Source organism: Brassica rapa, chromosome A03 (assembly GCF_000309985.2).
Source record: "Brassica rapa cultivar Chiifu-401-42 chromosome A03, CAAS_Brap_v3.01, whole genome shotgun sequence".
Lineage (NCBI taxonomy): Eukaryota > Viridiplantae > Streptophyta > Magnoliopsida > Brassicales > Brassicaceae > Brassica > Brassica rapa.
In genome coordinates, this window is record NC_024797.2 from 17,816,267 (window position 1) to 17,834,260 (window position 17,994).

General features: G+C 37.2%; 2 protein-coding genes and 2 pseudogenes across 2 annotated transcripts; 3 read left to right on the forward strand and 1 right to left on the reverse strand.

Moving 5' to 3' along the window:
- Window positions 1–1,253: 1,253 nt before the first annotated feature.
- On the forward strand, window positions 1,254–4,663 carry LOC103859532 (annotated as a pseudogene).
- Window positions 4,664–4,913: 250 nt separating this feature from the next.
- LOC117132417 lies at window positions 4,914–11,403 on the forward strand (annotated as a pseudogene).
- On the reverse strand, window positions 11,271–14,283 carry LOC103859534 (transmembrane 9 superfamily member 7). The gene is made up of 7 exons (XM_009137075.3): window positions 14,035–14,283; window positions 13,513–13,677; window positions 13,314–13,423; window positions 13,118–13,226; window positions 12,928–13,040; window positions 12,711–12,861; window positions 11,271–12,627 (listed from the first exon to the last, which is right to left on the reverse strand). The coding sequence occupies exons 1-7, from the start codon at window positions 14,152–14,154 to the stop codon at window positions 11,470–11,472; spliced, it is 1,926 nt and encodes a 641-aa protein (XP_009135323.1). The 5' UTR covers window positions 14,155–14,283; the 3' UTR covers window positions 11,271–11,469.
- Window positions 14,284–15,253: 970 nt separating this feature from the next.
- LOC103859536 (putative hydrolase C777.06c) lies at window positions 15,254–17,835 on the forward strand. The gene is made up of 11 exons (XM_009137078.2): window positions 15,254–15,609; window positions 15,780–15,910; window positions 15,999–16,111; window positions 16,426–16,467; window positions 16,569–16,624; window positions 16,732–16,808; window positions 16,900–17,022; window positions 17,109–17,185; window positions 17,264–17,327; window positions 17,408–17,458; window positions 17,550–17,835. The coding sequence occupies exons 1-11, from the start codon at window positions 15,438–15,440 to the stop codon at window positions 17,715–17,717; spliced, it is 1,074 nt and encodes a 357-aa protein (XP_009135326.1). The 5' UTR covers window positions 15,254–15,437; the 3' UTR covers window positions 17,718–17,835.
- The last annotated feature ends 159 nt before the right edge of the window (window positions 17,836–17,994 follow it).

The window sequence follows — 17,994 nt, forward strand, 5'->3', positions numbered from 1 at the left end:
GTTTTTTATTCTATATATACAGTAATTTTTTTTATTTTTTGTTCATCACTCTATTTTAGTACTATTGAAGCAATATCAAATTCTATTATAAAATTACTGTATTTTAGAAAAAAAATAGAGTAAATCATTGGAGAAGATTTAAAGGCTTTCCTGAGGTAAGCTAAACTAGTTGGGAGTTAGGACCAATCTCTACATAGTCCAAATACAACGGTCGATATACTTCTTTAACAGACTAAAATATAGTCCAAAATTTAGTCATCATCAAACCATCCATATAAAATATAGTCCAAAATTTAAACCTACATAATTGTGGAACAATTGAGATATTTCCAAATTCTACAGTTTAAGATTAGCGTTTATTTGATATCTATTGATAAAAGGAAATTAATTTCTCCAATTGCAGTAGTTTGGTCAATGAGAAACTGATAAAACTAAAACAATTAAATTAACCAGTTTTGGATTAAAACTTCTAGCTGAAATCATTCAAAGTTTCAAACTAAATCATACTATTAGTACTATACGATTATTTACTTTAGAAAGGGGAAGGACATTATATTGTACTCTCTCCTCCATTTCACACAAATACAGTTTTAATCTTATTTTATAATATATTAATCAGAGAGAAAAATATTTGGTGTAAATGGATATGGTAAAATAAATTTTTTAAAATGATTTTTAATATACATGAAATTTTTGTAAATGACATTTCTCAAATAGAAAGAGTATTACTTGTATGAAATTATGAAAAAAAAAGTGAGCAAGTAGAAAGAGTATTGCACAATAGATAATAGTAGTAATTAGCAGAAAAGAGCTTGATTATTAAGTAGAGTACTAGAAAGATAGTAAGTTTGTTGTTGTTACTAGAGAGACATAAGTAGAGAAACCAGACTGAGAAGAGACTAGCTAGCTAGTGAGTCGAAACCAAAAATCCTAACAAAAAAGATAGTAAGTTTGTTCTTCTTCTTGTTGTTGTTTTTCTAAAAGCCTATGTGCTTTGATTGTGAAAGGAGAGACAGAAGCTTGAAGACAGACAAAAAAACCAATGCTTCTTCTGGTAATATCATTTTCGTGTATGGTCTCACTCCATCATCATCGTCTCTCTCTCTCTCTTTACTTATTTTGGTTGAATCGTTTTCATGACGGTGAAATTCATGAGATAGCTTAGCTAGTGAAAGATTTGTTTCTTATTCGTTGATATTATCAGTATTAAATCTTCTTCCTCTGGCACTTTGTGGTAAATAATTAAATATATATATGTATATGTAGTATCTATTAGCCGTTCTTATTTTGTTACATGTGAGGTTTAAATCTCCATCTCCATTGCTTTTTAAATTCGTTTGTTGTTGTTGTTGTCAGATCCAACCAAGACCAAGAGGCAGTAACTAAATAACGCAAATCCAAAATCATGGCATCTTCCCCAATCTTGTGAGCTTTTATCTCTCCAACAAAGTACAACAGTTCCTCTGAGGCTCGTGTTATATAGACAAACTTAAATGAGTCGAGTTCTGAAGCGAGGGAAGCAGGAGAAGAAGCCTGTAGTATCTGATGGTGCTGAAAAGGTTATCGTTGCTGTTAAAGCTTCTAGGGAGATTCCAAAGACAGCTTTGATTTGGGCTTTGACTCACGTTGTTCACCCTGGGGATTGCATTACCCTCATTGTTGTTGTCCCTTCTCACAACTCAGGTATATGTTGATTTTAAGCTTCTCCTTGGTTTTTCTCTGTTTATACTTATCTCATTTTGTTTTCTGATGAGTTTGTAGGAAAAAAACTTTGGAGTTTCCCTATGTTTGCTGGGGACTGTGCAAGTGGTCACAAAAAATCACATTCTATAGCACTACCAGAGATAAAGAGTGATCTCACTGATACTTGTTCCCAAATAAATCTCCAGCTTCATGATGTCTATGATCCAAATAAGGTTTGCTCTATTGACCATGGCCGAACTTGAGATTTTGAGGGTTCAAAACATTTCTAATGCATTTAGTAATCTTTATATATAATTTAGGGGCTAATGCCTCTATAAAAAACCTTCAAAATTTTTGAGGACCAAAGTTAATGTTTCATTAGGATGTGCCAAGATCGAACACTGCTCTTGACATGCATGTTTAGCTATGATGATCCTGTGAAAGCCCTCATGCTCATTTGTTGTTATGATTTGTGTATTTTTTTTATAGATAAATGTGAAGATTAAGATTGTTTCTGGATCTCCCTGTGGAGCAGTTGCTGCTGAGTCTAAGAAAGCAAAAGCAAACTGGGTCGTACTAGACAAGTAATAATCTACTTTCAATCATATCCGTTATATATTACTTTCACTAACTTACATGGTTCCATGTGGTTTGTTTTACAGACACCTTAAGCAAGAAGAGAAACCGTGTATGGATCAGTTGCAATGTAACATTGTGGTGATGAAGCGTTCTCAGGCTAAAGTTCTACGCTTAAACTTGGTTGGATCACCTAGGAAGGAAGCTGAGTTACCAACAGGACCAGAAGCAGCATCTGAAAAACACGCAAAAGGACTACCTGTAACTCCAATTAGCAGCCCTGAGCTAGGGACACCATTCACTAGCACAGAAGCTGGGACTTCATCAGTGTCAAGCTCTGACCATGGAACCTCACCTTTCTTGACTTTGGGAATGAGTGGTTACATGAAGAAGGATGGTGCATTGGTCATCAAGGAGAATGATGATGATTCAGGGTCTGAAACTGAGAGTGAGAATCAATCACTAGCGTCAACTAGTATGAGATTCCAGCCACCTCCTCTTTGTTCTATCTGCCAGCACAAAGGGCCAGTGTTTGGTAAACCACCGAGAGTGTTCTCGTATGCAGAGTTAGAGCTTGCAACGTGTGGCTTTTCAAGGGCTAACTTCTTGGCTGAAGGTGGATACGGATCTGTACATCGAGGTGTACTACCTGAAGGGCAAGTGGTTGCGGTGAAGCAACACAAACTTGCCAGTTCTCAAGGAGATGTAGAGTTTTGCTCCGAAGTTGAAGTTCTCAGTTGTGCTCAGCACAGAAACGTTGTTATGCTGATTGGTTTCTGCATTGAAGATGGGAGAAGGCTCTTGGTTTATGAATACATATGCAATGGTTCACTTGACTCCCATCTATACGGTAACGTTCCCTTCCATTTTGTGCTTCTTTGTGGTGGAGAATGTTTTGCTCAGTATCAAGCTCTTATACAGGTCGCAAAAGGGAGACGCTGGAGTGGGCAGCACGGCAAAAGATTGCTGTTGGAGCTGCGAGAGGTCTTAGGTATCTTCATGAAGAATGCAGAGTTGGTTGTATTGTCCATAGAGACATGCGTCCTAACAACATCCTCATCACTCATGATAATGAGCCACTGGTATATATACTACTCCTTCAGTTCCCAAAAGAAGGATTTTCTATATTTACTTTTTGTTCCAAAATGATAGGTTTTTTAGAATTTTAAGGTACTTTTAGTAGTGAATTTTTTTGATTAAGTTGTATAATTTTAAGAAATATTAAATTTTTTTGAATTAGTTAAATACTATAGGTTGATAGTTATTGGAAAACATATAGTAAAATTAACAAGAAATTTATTTGTAAATGTTCATTATATTCTTAAATACGCCTGAATACTCTAGAAAATCCTTCTTTCGGAAACAGTGGGAGTATTAGTTTGGCTTTGCTCGTTCATTGTAACAATACATGTTTGGACCTAAGTCACTTCTGTTTTTTATTATATCAGGTTGGAGATTTTGGTCTAGCGAGATGGCAGCCTGATGGGGAACTAGGTGTTGAAACACGAGTGATAGGAACGTTTGGGTGAGTCACATCAACCAAAGATTTCATTTACTTCCTGAAACTTGAACGATCCTTCTCTTGCTAAAGTGCTTTGTTGGTATGCAGCTATTTAGCTCCAGAGTATGCTCAAAGCGGGCAGATCACGGAAAAAGCGGATGTCTACTCGTTTGGGGTTGTTTTAGTTGAGTTAGTCACTGGACGCAAAGCCATTGACATTACTATGCCAAAGGGCCAGCAATGCCTCACTGAATGGGTAATGAATACAAATCTTAATTGTTCAGCAAAATAATAGTACTGATGCTCGTTGGTCATTGTTTATATCAGGCACGTCCGCTACTGGAAGAATATGCGGTGGAAGAACTTGTAGATCCGAGGCTTGGTGACCGTTTTGTAGAAAGTGAGGTTATTTGCATGGTTCATGCAGCTTCGTTGTGCATACGTAGAGATCCACATTTGAGGCCACGCATGTCTCAGGTAGATAACCAAAAGTAACTTTTGAAATCAGTCTTTAGTGTCAGGATGATAGTATATGCTAACAAAAGGTTTGGTCAATAATGAAGGTGCTGCGCATACTGGAAGGAGATATGATAATGGATGGGAACTACGCATCAACTCCAGGTTCAGAGGCAGGCTGGAACTAAACCATAACGTAATTGTGTTAGGAAAAGTTAAGTAAAAGTCATCTGTTTTCTCAGTGATGTGGTCCAAAGCTGGCAGGAAAGCTTTTTGAGCCTTTTTTGTTTTGTTTGTATAGTGGGGTAAGATGTAAACAGAGTTGCTAAATATGTCATCAAGGCATTTGAGAAAAAAAAATTGGTAAAAGGGAAATTATTAAAATAACAAAAAGTACAAGAGGCTTTGTCTTCTTTTGAATTTGAATTATTGGTTTTGGAGTGTGAACAGAGGGAGAGGAATGAGAGATAACAAAACAATGAGGCAGTGATAGATAAGAGATATACCAGAATTTTAATTATGCATAGGTTCCTTGGTATCTCTTATACTTGATTCTCTCTTATATATAATGCTCTGCATGCATTACATTCCAAGGTGGGGAAAGTGATCCTTCTGAATATCAACCAGTCATCAACACCTTATAAGTCTCGGGCCACGTCCGAAAAACGGTCTTTTCATCCCTGGTTCATTACATTCCAAAGAGCAAAAACAATTGCTTCAGAACTACAGTCGTTGTAAGAATACTTACTCCTCCACCAATAGCCTTCATAGTAGATGGAACCGGTGCAGCGTTGCTTACATTCATGGCAGAACAGTCGAGTTTCACTCCTGTTGCATACAACTTTCACATCTCCACCTACCTGCTGGTATGCGGAACCAGGTTTCATAGAGTAAGAGGATCCAAATACCAAATACGCATCCAAGGTGGATAGTGATGCAGCATTCATTACATGTGTAAAACCACACTCTCAGTTTCCCATTCGAGATTCCTCCCATCCCATACTTTCATATGCGTTGCACACTTGGAGTGGACTACATAGGAACAATCTTCTTGATTACAAGATTATTTCCCAACATCTTTGTAGCAAATCCGGCACAAGGAACTCAGAGGTGAACGGTACGGAATATAATGGAGACGGTGTGGGTGACGCGTGGTAAGCCGATACAACTTTGAGGGGCCATGAAGTTACATTGGAAACAAGTATAACTTGGTTCCAACGCGTCCACAGCCTACAAACATCACATGGAACTAACAAGGGAGAGGCAAGAAGAGGAGCGAGTCGTGATGTCCTTTCGCGTTTGGGATAGTAAGAGGTGGAAGCCTCTCCGCACAAGGGAGATCCAAGCAAAAGCTGCATACCAAACAACGATAGAACCAATCACCTTCGAAATCACTTCCACACCAAGTGCATTTAGTGGACAAGTTATGATGAGTGAAGGCTGGATGATACAGAAGGCATCTTTCATCTCTATCAAACATTTTCTTTAGTTACTGGTTTGGTAAGTGATATGATCTATCTCTAAATATTTATGCTATTCTTTCTTTATCTTCAAATCAATTTATTTACTGTGCTTTCCTTATGATGCCATCTTGAGAAGTGGAATAACTGTTTAGAGAAAGCAAAAGTTTAGTTAAGTTAACAAGAAGCTCAGAGCCGGTCATGAGATTTCGGGGGCCCTATTCAAACTAAAAAATAACACTATTTTTTTAAAAAAATTATCATCAAACTAATTATTTTTAAAATAAATAATTTAATTAGTTTATTAGATTAATTTTTTTTATTTATATTATGTTGATTATATAACACGGTTTGAATTTTTAAATACATAACAAGTTCAAAATAATATATCTATTGTAATAGAAAAATTAAAATTTTAAAATATAAACTTAATTGACATAAAGGTAATAGTCTATTTATTTTAATTATAATATTATAGAAATAATTTAATAATTTAAATTATTTCTATAACTAATTTTAAAAATTTACATTTACTAGATATTAATATACATATAAATTATATAAATAAAAGAGGAGCCCCACAAACTGGGAGCCCCATGCAAATGTTTCGTGAGCCTACCCACAAGACCGGCTCTGAAGGAGCTCCATATATGCTTGTAAATAAACGATGACCAAACTTTTTTAGTCGTCTATCAACTTTTTACTAAAAAGTAGCACTAAATTTCAATAGAGTAGTAGGGTTCCCTTGTTATTAAAGTATAAACGAATTAATAACACGAAAAGTGATTACAGCTGTGAACAAGAACATAGAAGAAGTTTATTAATTAATCAGCGGACATCTCGGCCAAATTTCAGCGTCTATTTCTCTACTGCTTTGGTTGCGATGGATGTATGTGCCTCTAAATGATAGAAAACTGCAAGTTAAATAACTAGTAACAAACAAATTTTTTCACTTGTCAGTAGTATTCAGCTATATATTATTAACAAGGTAACCCCACTAGGTATTGAAAATTTCATGGCTTTGCTTTTGATGCAAGTTGCGTGACCAGCGTGCACACTTGTATAGTACTATACATTATATTAAATTGCCAGTTGCTAATTGTTTATAATGAAGATAAACACATGGAAATGTTTTTTCCAGTTATTTAACTCAGTGGCACATAACATCCACGTTAGGAAATCATCGTATATCGTAATAATTCATGGTAACCAAAGCAGTAGAGAAATGGATGCTGAAATTTGGAAAAGATGTCCCTTGTCTCATCCAGCTCATCCTCACAACCTTTCCCATCGATACGCCACTGATTAATTAATAAATCCTTGTATGTTCTTGTTTGCAGGTAGTGTGAGCGTTTGTAAATGAATGCTATCGAGTTCGACCTGAATCCGAATGTAAATAGATTTTAAACTATTTATTTGGATTTAGTTTTTAGAATATTTCATTTTTTGGATTTTTTTGAAATACCTTTTTAAACTCGAACCTAAAATTCAAACATCTGATTTTTTTCTTTTTGAATCCGAATGTGTATCCTAACCTGATTTGAACACTGAGTAGAACTCTTACAGTACACAACTCATTCACAATTGTTATCACTTATCGTCATTCGGTTATTTAATAACAAGGGAACTCTTTTATCTTATTGCAGTTCCATCGCTTAGTGCTATTTTTTAGTACAAAGTTTATTGCCGACCAAAACAAGTTGTATATTGTTTATTTATTGGATATATATTCTTGTTAATTTAATTTACTCTTTAATTTAATTCAATTTGACTTTTGTTTGATAGAGACAATGATTCCACTTCTCAAGATGCGATCAATAATAAGGAAAGCAGAGTAAATAAAAGGATGATGAAAGAGAGCATAAACATTTAGAGATACATATTGATAGATTATCACAACCAAACCAGTAAAGAAAATGGCTGATGAAATTGACCAGAGATGCCTTCTTTCTCATCCAGCTCTCACTCATCATAACTTGTCCATGGACTGCAACTTTGTCATTCCGCTCGGGTGCAGTACGTGCGGCGGAAAATATACTATGAGGGAGCAAGATAATATCCTGATCTACTGCACAACCTGCGGTGTGGAGTTCCACAATGGTTGTGATGAGCGTCCGAGAAGGATAACACATCCTTATCACCTCCAACACCCTCTCACTCTTTTCTATCGAGACCCTGAAACCGGAACCATATCCAACATCATCCCTGACGCCAACCCTTGCAAGCCCCACATAAATGATCAAGAACCCGACACATCTGATCAAGAGAAGTACAAGTTTGTCGATATTGTTCCGACCAAATCTGATATCATATTCGACAAATGCACTTGGTGTGGAAAAGATTTTGAAGGCGTTTGGTTCTATCGTTGCTTGATTTGTAGCTTTTGCTTGGATCTCCCTTGTGCAAAATCGCTTCCACCTCTTACTATCACAAACCCGAAAGGTCATCACCACTCGCTCATCTTCTTACCTAGGCCATTATTAGTTCCGTGTGATGCTTGTGGGTTGGTGAACGGGTCAGAACCAAGTTATGCTTGTTTCCAGTGCAGCTACATGGCTCATCAAAGTTGTATCGACTTACCAAGAGTTATAAAGATCACGCTCACCCCCACCGTCTCAATTATATTCCATACCGTTCGCCTCTGAGTTCCTTATGCCGGGTTTGCTACAAAAAGGTTGATGTCAAGTATGGCCAATATTCTTGTGACCGCGAAGGTTGTGTATATGTAGCACATTCAAGATGTGCAACACATGACACTGTTTGGAATAAAAAAGAGCTCGAATGGGAACCAGAAGAGTCCGAAGATGATGAAGAAGATATCGAACCTTTCAAGAACCTTGGTGATGGTTTTATAAAGCATTTTGGTCATGATCATCCTTTGAAGCTAAAGAAACACAATGGTGTCGTGGACACAGAAAAGCTATGTGAAGCGTGTGTATATCCTATTATTGTCTCCGACCAGTTCTATGACTGCGAGGAATGCGATTACTCTCTCCACGAGGTATGTGCCAGTCTACCTAAAAAGCTGGATCATGCATTGAACAACCACACCCTTTTCTTAGACCCGTCTCTCCAAAACGAGTACTCATACATGACTTGTCACGTTTGTTCCCGAGTAACCACTGGTTTTAGGTACATACGCCATAACTATCCTACGCAAAGCGGTCCATACTCTTTCATAGATGTTCGATGCGTTTCGGTTCCAGAATATTTCACCCATAAAAGTCATGATGACCATCTCGTTTTCATATCAACCATCACTAGCAACAAAGATTGTAAACGTTGCAAGAAGACATGTTCAGAGTCTCATGTGGAATGTCCGGAATGTGAATTCGCTTTGTGTTATGCATGTGCTACTATTCCACATGAATTACACTACAAGTACGACAAGCATCCACTCATCCTTTGCTACGGCGAAAAAGGCAGCGCTGGTTCTATGTTGCACCGGGACGGATACGGGGACGGATACGGGGGCGGGGACGGGGACGGGAAACGGCTAAATCTAAAATTTATGGATACGGGTACGGCATGGGTACGTCTATATATATATATATATAAATAAATATGTATATATAAATATTAAAACCAAAGCATAAATCTCATATAAAATAAAACACCATAATAATATCTTAAATAAAATAAAACATCACTATAACTGAATAAGAAGTTGAAATCACAGATACGTACGTGGTGAAACAAACCATAGCAAACCAATACTATCTAATACTATCTACTTTTACGTGAGAATTGACAAACCAAAAAACAGGATTTGTAATCATACTTAATGTGTTTCCTTTGACGTGAATCAATTGAGAGAAAGAAGATGAAGTGAATAACTGAATAAGAAGTTGTTTAAGTTTAAGAGATGATGATAAACTTTGTAACCCTAATTGTTTATATAAGTACGTGTTTCCTTTTTTCAATTGTTTTACAAAACTAAAAAACATCAAAAAAAAGGTAAATAATCAATTTTTTACAAAACTATACGGACTTTACATAAGAAACGTTTAGGAAACGTCCCCGGAACCTAACCAAGCCGTCCCCAAAAATCTCTGCCGTCCCCACCTCTTCTGAAACGTTTTGGAAACGTCCCCACGCCGTCCCCGCGCCGTCCCCGTCCCGGAAACGCAGCTGGTACGGGAGACGTCAAGCATATGCCGTCCCGGTGCTACGGCGAAAAAGGCAGCGCTGGTAGTGATATATATTGGTGCGAGGTGTGTGAAAAACTATTAGATACAACGGAATGGTTCTACACATGCAACCAGTGTTGCACCACAGTCCACCTTCAATGCGTATTCGGATCCTCATATTTTATGAAGCCTGGTTCCACGTTCAGGCTCCCACATTACCGTAAATCTGCTGAAGTTATCCGCAACAGTAGTAACAGTCGACAGCTTTGCTATACATGTGGCAACCTTTGCACAGCCTCCATCTACTACGAAGGCTACGACCGGGTTGTTGTTTACCTACAAAAACCGCGATGTTTCAAGAGTTCCTACTTGCTCTTTGCATTGTCTAACTGTGAAAAAATGGTAATATATACCTCCTCTGAGGTTGATGTTACGTTTCTTAGTTTTTCTCAAACATTGATTGCCTGTCCATTTGTAAACTCTCCGATGAGTCTTGTTTTCCTCAGCATTGAAGGAATCATTGGGGAGATAATTTCGGACTCAGGATAAATAACTGAATGGTTCTAAATTGCTATATCCGAAGAGCCGATACCGAACCTGACCCGAACCGAGAACTGAAAGAGTATCCGAAAGTTAAATATATATCTAAAAATATTAATTATAATTATTTTGATAATTTAAATTAAAATCTTAATTAAATATATTAGTTGTTTCAATAATTTTGTATATTTTCAGATAAAATAAGATAGTTTTGACAGAAATACTCAAATAAAACCATACCTAATGAATATTTTTGCTTATTTTTTGATACATTTGGATAGTTTGGATACAAAATATCCGAACTGAATTGGGTAATATGTTATTTTGGGTACAAATATCTAACCCATTTCAGATACTTTAGTTATTTGATTATTTTCAGGTTCTTAAACATCAGAATCAAACCCATTTAGACCCGACCCAAAATTTTGTAATATTCGAATGGGCCTGATTTCAAAATCCGAAAAACCCCAATATCCAAAAGAACTGATCCGTACCCAATGTCCATGCCTAGTTTAACTACTCTTTGGATTCACACAACGAAAAGAAATAGAGAAAACTTATCTATGTATGATTTTAAAAGAAAAAACAGAGAATAGATACACTAAATTGTTTTCAAACAGACAGTAACCAAGTATACAAACGACATAAAAGTTCGTCAAATGCTTTAACTTTATATGACTATGTACCTAAGACTAAGAGAGACTTTGTCTCTTGTAATGATGCTATTATTGCTGGCTATGTCAACTAGGTCTTGATGAAGAGGCTTCTCCAAGTGTTCCAGAAGCTGAAGAGTGAAGGAATGAGGCTAAATTACGTCACTAATGCTAGACAGCATTATCTGGCTTGCTATGTTAGCTCAAGTTCTAATTGCCATGTTTTGAAAGATGTGTTAGCTAAATGTTCTTGTGGAGATTACTGGTGATATATCGCAAAAGGCCTGTAATATTAGATTCAACCAACATCTGTAGAAATATGCAGGTGTTGAAGAAAAAAGTACAAATAAAAAAAAAGTTGATATGATTCTTTTAGTTTGTCACAGCTACTACAATTAGCCAAACATACAATAACCTCAAAAACTCATATTTTCTCCAGATTTATCAGTTGGTTTCTTCTGTCTTGTATTCTAGTCAATCTTCACCGAAGAGTAGATCTTCCTCACAAACCAGAAGCAAGCGTAGAAACCAATTGTGCCAGTCAGGACAAAGAAAGCATACGAAATGATGATCATGTACCCGAAGTAGAGCATCCCCGAGACCAGCTTCGTTATCTCCAGCTTTGTGAAGAAGTAAAAGATCGAGTAGAGGAATAGGTAGAAAGCAGACGACCCTGCGGTCAAGTAAGCTCTCCACCACCAGTTGTAATCCTCGCTACAAAGCTGGAAGTAGCATAACACCACCGTGATCTCAGCACAAGTGACGATCAAGATCAAGAACACTATGAAGAGGAAACCGAAGATGTAGTAGAACTGGTTCAGCCATATTGACGTCAGGATGAAGAAGAGCTCGATGAAGACCGCTCCAAACGGTAAGATGCCTCCTATCAGTATGGAGAAGACCGGTCTCATGTACCATGGCTGCTCCGGTACTTGCCTTGGGATCTTGTTTGTTTTAACCGGGTCTTCGATCGCTGGCTTCTTGTAACCGAGATAGCTACCGACAAAGACTAGCGGGACTGAGATGCCGAACCAGAGGCAGAAGAGAGCAAACATTGTACCAAAAGGGATAGCTCCAGACGACTGCTCACCCCAGATGAGTCCATTCAGAACAAAGAAGATCACAAAGAGGATACCAGGGAACATGAACGCAGTCTTTAAAGTCATTCTCTTCCACTTGTCTCCTTTAAACATTTTGTGCAGGCGAGACGAGGAGTAGCCAGCGAATATCCCCATGAAGACCCACAAGAGAACCATGGCGGTCATGAGCCCTCCTCTGTTGGAAGGAGATAAGAAACCAAGGAGTGCAAACATCATTGTGACAAGCGACATTCCGAAGATCTGCACACCTGTGCCGACGTAAACACAGAGCAATCCGGAGCTCACAGGTGGTCTGAAGACATCTCCGTGCACAAGCTTCCATCCGGTCTCTTCCTGAGCCTCGTCTTGTGTCTCGAGCTGGTTGTAGTTCGAGATGTCTTTGTATAGAGTTCTCATCATGATCATGGCTACCATTCCGGAGAGGAAGAGGACGATCATAAGTGAGTTTATGATGGAGAACCAGTGGATTTGATCGTCGTTCATGAGGAGGTATGTGTCCCAACGAGAAGCCCATTTGATTTCACTCTCCTGGAGATTCATATTCCCAAAAAAAAAATGTTTAGCAACCAAAACAGTAAAGAAGAAGAAGTCTAGATATATTTTTTTTTCACCTTAAATGAGACATCATATGTAAACACAATCTCTTTCCCTTGCTCAACTTCTTGAGGGACAGTATTTCTTTGGATTAAGTTCTTTGTGTCCTTGTTGCATGTCGCTAGCTGAGGATTGTTTTCGTCCCACTCCTTGTACTCATGCAAGATACTATCCACAAGATAAAAGACTAGTTAGCTTACACAAGTAAGGGAAGTAACAAGCAATTGGCAATACCTGTTAGGAGTAACCTCAAAGCCAACAATTCTAGCAGAATCAGACTCTAGATCTCTGTGGTACATAACTCGGAAGCTCAAGTGGTTATGGATAAAATATTTCTCCTCTTTGCTCTACAAAAGCCAAGCAACTCTATTGGTATATGAGAGAAAGTAATACAAGAGTGAAGAAACAGAGTTTAAGGGCATACCCCTTCATAACTCCCTTTGAAGCCAACACGGAAACCGTGCTCATAAGTAGTTGACTGACTCCCATCTCTCCTTTGTCTAAGTACAGCTACTGGAAGATTATCAAGAATCCTACACAGTAAAATTGGTTATGTTAACAGATTAATATAAAGCATTCTAGGAGAGACAAAGGATAAGAATGCTATTTTAACTATTTACATATTAGCACGGTATTCATCATCAATCTTCTCCTTGAAATTTTTGGTGGACTCAGCGTCAAGTTTCACATGGCAACCAACTTTGCAAGGCTGATCCTCCAGCATTTGAAACTGAGTCAAATTCACATTATGAAGACGTTAACATATGAAAAAAACAGTCAAACAACAAGTAGAGACAGAAGAATGATTATTTTACTTACAGTATAAACGGAATTCTCAATGCGGTCGCCTCTGAGAACCTCCCCAAGATTCTCAGCATTGTTCAAGATCTTACTAGGCTTACAGTAACTCAAATAGTAGTAGTCATAAGGAAGCTGGGTCTTGGTAGAAGACAATTTGTTCACTTTGACATAAAGAGGATCACCCTGTGACAAACAAAACAACAAATCAAGAGCTGAAAAACAATTAGTAATCTTTTATGCATTTATCACATATTGAGATCAAATAAAGTCAATCATCTTCTTGAAAATGCAGATAATCAGATTCATGAATATACCAAAAAGTCCTAAACTTTTCACATTCATGACATCATCGACTCACTCACTAAGCTAAGCTAAGCTATCAACAGAAACGGTGGCTGAAAAAAAAAAGGACACAACTTTCCCACAGATGAAGATCGAATCACACGCTAAACTATAAAACCACTTAGACCCATGAACCCTATATCGATCTTCTCGCAGAAAACGCGAGATCGGAGAGAGAGAAACGAAAAAAGTTATCACCTTTTGAAAATCGCGAGGAGCGACACCGGGGAGATAGAAGGCGCGAGATAAGGAGAAGGAGAGGAGAGAGAGGAAGAGAGTGGCGTAGAATCGAAAGCTGCTTCCTTTCGTCTTCTTCATCACTTGTTTGTTTTTCTCTTCTTCCTCAGAGCTGAGCTGCTTCAGATGGAAGAGAAGTGCGTTTTGTTTTATTGAACGAAGATGGAGGAAACTGCGGTTATGAATACGATGTCGTTTTCGGGGTTAGTGAAAATAGCTTAAAGGGTAAAATATATTTTGGTCAATCAAGACTATAGATTTGAAATTATTTCCTTACTTTTATGACATCTTTTTATGTTGGGAAAATAGAAATATATTTTGGGAACTTAATCATGCAATCTTTTATGTAAGGAAACAAATTTTCAATAATTTTCAATTTTTATTTTATTTTATCAATTTTTAGACAAAGTTGATAATAAGAAAAGTTGTATTTGCTTTAAGAAGAACTAGAAGAAGCTTCATGTTAAAGCAAAGGGATTATACATGATTGACATGCCTAACTTTTTATTTATGGAAGGGAAGGTGGCTAGTTTGTGTTAGTATATGACTTTGATCTCAAGAAATAACTTAAGCTTTCATGGATGATTTGTTAAGTAAAGTTGGTTGATGATTATGATAAGGCAATGAAGATGAACTTTGTTTATAAAGTAGCTGGTAGCTGGAAAGATTTTTCGTTGAAGAATTTTATTCATTGTAAAGAAAGGCCAATTGAATGTAATTACATAGCATCCAACATGCCTAAGAATAGTAGTTGTAGTAGTAGCCGCACTCAAGCTAAAGAGTTGTGGTCACTCAACACGGGTGACCAATATGTGTACAAATTGAACTGGTTTTGGTGAATCATCAAAATGAAGTAGCTTTTCAACATGACTTATATATATATGCCCCTTTTCGAAAAAAAAAATCATGACTTGTGTTATTAAAAATTAAAAAAATATTAAGTTATATAACCAGCAAATTTAGTTTTTTTAATGAGGATTAATGGATGATAATTTTACTTGCATCATGTTAATTTTTTTATTAAATGTATAATTGATGATAAATTGCATTTTATGAGATTCGAAACTCAAATTTTCTAATGTATGAATAAATAACTTCTAATCAAATCTTTTGGACTAAAATAACTTGTGTTAACAATATAACCCAAAAATTGAAAAACAGGGGAATTTGTGGTTTTCCTTTTAATTATTTTCACAATAAATCTCACAATTTGTCGTTTCTCTGTTAATTAATTATTTTCCAAACATTTTTATTTTTAATATAAAAGTCATTAGGTCTCCAAAAAAACAGGGGAAGAAGAAGAACGTCGCATCTTGACTTTCTTCCAATCCTTGGAACCAGAGCTTTTCCGACTTGGTGCTAAAATGGCAGTTCTTTCAGCTGTTCTATCTCTTGGCTTCGTCTCACTTCGCCCTTCGCGCCTTTCCTTCTCCTCTTTCAATTCTCTCCGGCAACAGACATCACTTCTCCGACGCCAAAGTCTTGTCCTTTCGAGGTCTCCGCTTAACAGGGTTCTTCAAGCTTCCCGTCAATCCAGTACGTTATCTAATTAAACATGACTCGATTCCCTTTCATGGGTTTGCGTTAGATTCATCGAAAATCAATCGTTCATATCAGAAAAAATTCAATCTTTATATTCAGAGATGATCTCTTGTGGTGTCTTTATAAAGCATTCATTTTTAATATATATAGATTGTGTTTATTAGATTATGCAAATGCTGGTGATGCTGAGGTTGCATCACCTGGAGACCGTTCTGAGATTGTGTTCTTGGGTACTGGAACTAGTGAAGGGATCCCTCGTGTTAGCTGCCTCACTAATCCTCTCAAAACATGTTCGGTATTTATTTTCTTCATTGTTGAGTTTTCATCTTCGGTTTCAGTGAGATCATATTTGAAAAGAAAGACTCTATTTTTGATTGTTTTAGGTATGCACCAAAGCAGCAGAACCTGGGAACAAGAATAGGAGACTTAACACTAGCATCCTTGTTCGGTACACTAGACCATCTGGAACAAGTAACATCCTTATTGATTGTGGCAAGTAAGTGCATTGATCTCATTCTTGTGTTTTGTGTGTGTGTTGATTCCATTTCTAGCTTGTGGCAAATGCTTGCATTAGAAAAGAGAGGTTGAATCCATCTTTTTAATTTGTCCTTCCGTTTCGACATGTATGATGTTTAAAGAGAGTTTTTGATGTTCCAATATATAAGATGTTTTCATATCTCTAGGTAATTTTTAACTTATTTTGTAGTCTGTAGGTTATTTTTAAGTATAAGATATTTGGTGAGATTAATCTTAGAGCATATGATTTTCATTTTCTTTCTTGTATGCTAACTTTTTGTATTCTCCTTGCAGGTTCTTCTACCATAGTGCACTTAAATGGTTTCCCACCTTCGGGTAAGCTTCTTCCATCAACCAGCATTCACTTGTCACAGGAGTTCTTAGAAACTCTTCACTATGTTACATTCTGATACTTAGTTGTGTTATTTTGTTTCCAGGCTAAGAACACTTGATGCGGTTGTGATTACTCATTCTCATGCTGATGCTATTGGAGGTCTCTGAAACTAACAAGTTAAACCTTGCCCCATCCATCTTTTTCCTTATCCTGTAAAAGCTATGATATTGAAGTCTTCTGCTTCATTTTTGTTTTCTGCTCTCCAGGTCTTGATGATCTCCGTGACTGGACAAACAATGTCCAACCTCACATTCCAATTTACACCGCTATGCGTGATTTTGAGGTTTACTTGTTTTCACAACACACGTTAAAACACATTCCCCTTATCTCTCACGTAGTTAAAGACTCTCTACCGTGACATGTGCATCTCTCAGGTGATGAAGAAGACTCATTATTACTTGGTTGATACGAGTGTGATCATACCAGGCGCTGCAGTCTCAGAGTTGGAGTTTAAAATCATTCACGAGGATCAGCCATTCCTGGTAAAAGATCTGAAGGTAAAGTTGGATTCTTCTAGCATCCAGGTTTCATTAGTACAAAGCCTATGAATGATCTTGGTGTTGATGTTTTGAACTATTTTCAGATCATCCCATTACCAGTGTGGCATGGAAGTAACTACCGTTCCCTTGGTTTCCGGTTTGGTGACGTCTGCTACATGAGGTACAACAAACACACACACTTCCTTCTACCTTAATTTCACATCTTTGAATCATTCATTTTTTTATAAAACATATGCAGCGATGTGAGTGACATACCTGAAGAAACTTACCCGCTCCTTAGAGACTGTGATCTCCTAATTATGGTAATCTCAACTCTATTGTTCTTCTTATTAACAATAGATAGCTTCTTACCCAAGAAAACATCTCTTTTTCCCCTCTGTAGGATGCTCTGAGGCCTGATCGTTCTTCAGCAACACACTTTGGCCTCCCAAGGGTACAAAGCTTGTCCTGTTCTTTCTATTGTAAACTTCTTTTCATAGATTTTTCCTCCATCATTACGTTTTACATTTTAATATTCAATCTAGGCGTTGGAGGAAGTTCGGAAGATTAAACCAAAGAGAACTCTTTTCACTGGAATGATGCATTTGATGGACCACGAGAAAGTGAGCGAAGAGCTGGAGAAACTCATGGACACAGAAGGCCTTGATGTCAAGTTAAGCTATGATGGTCTTCGTGTACCGATATCGATGTAACTCGGTTTATTATTTTTTTCCCGGTTTAACCAGTTCATACCGCAAATAAATATTCATTTGGTTGTATTGAATTGTATTCTGTTCGCGAAAGTCACCCAATAGATTAATAGATTAATAATATGTTTTGGTTTAACCCGAACCGGTTTGGGTAAATGGCTGCTTTATATGTCTGGTTAGTGTGGGGGGACCACCAAACGGCGACGTTTTATAGCGACAATGGCAAGACGAAGACCGTAAACGGAAAACATGGGAACCAGATTGCATGGCTCTGTTCTGC

Bases quoted from the DNA above. Each gene is read 5' to 3' on its own strand.
- LOC103859534 (XM_009137075.3), bottom strand. From the start codon at position 14,154: ATGAAGAAGACGAAAGGAAGCAGCTTTCGATTCTACGCCACTCTCTTC. The intron at 13,424-13,512 runs GTAAGTAAAATA...AATTTGACTCAG, and splicing joins TTGAGAATTCCGTTTATACT to TTTCAAATGCTGGAGGATCA. The intron at 13,041-13,117 runs GTATGCCCTTAA...TGGCTTTTGTAG, and splicing joins TCAAAGGGAGTTATGAAGGG to AGCAAAGAGGAGAAATATTT.
- LOC103859536 (XM_009137078.2), top strand. From the start codon at position 15,438: ATGGCAGTTCTTTCAGCTGTTCTATCTCTTGGCTTCGTCTCACTTCGC. The intron at 16,468-16,568 runs GTAAGCTTCTTC...TTTTGTTTCCAG, and splicing joins AAATGGTTTCCCACCTTCGG to GCTAAGAACACTTGATGCGG. The intron at 17,186-17,263 runs GTACAACAAACA...AAACATATGCAG, and splicing joins GGTGACGTCTGCTACATGAG to CGATGTGAGTGACATACCTG.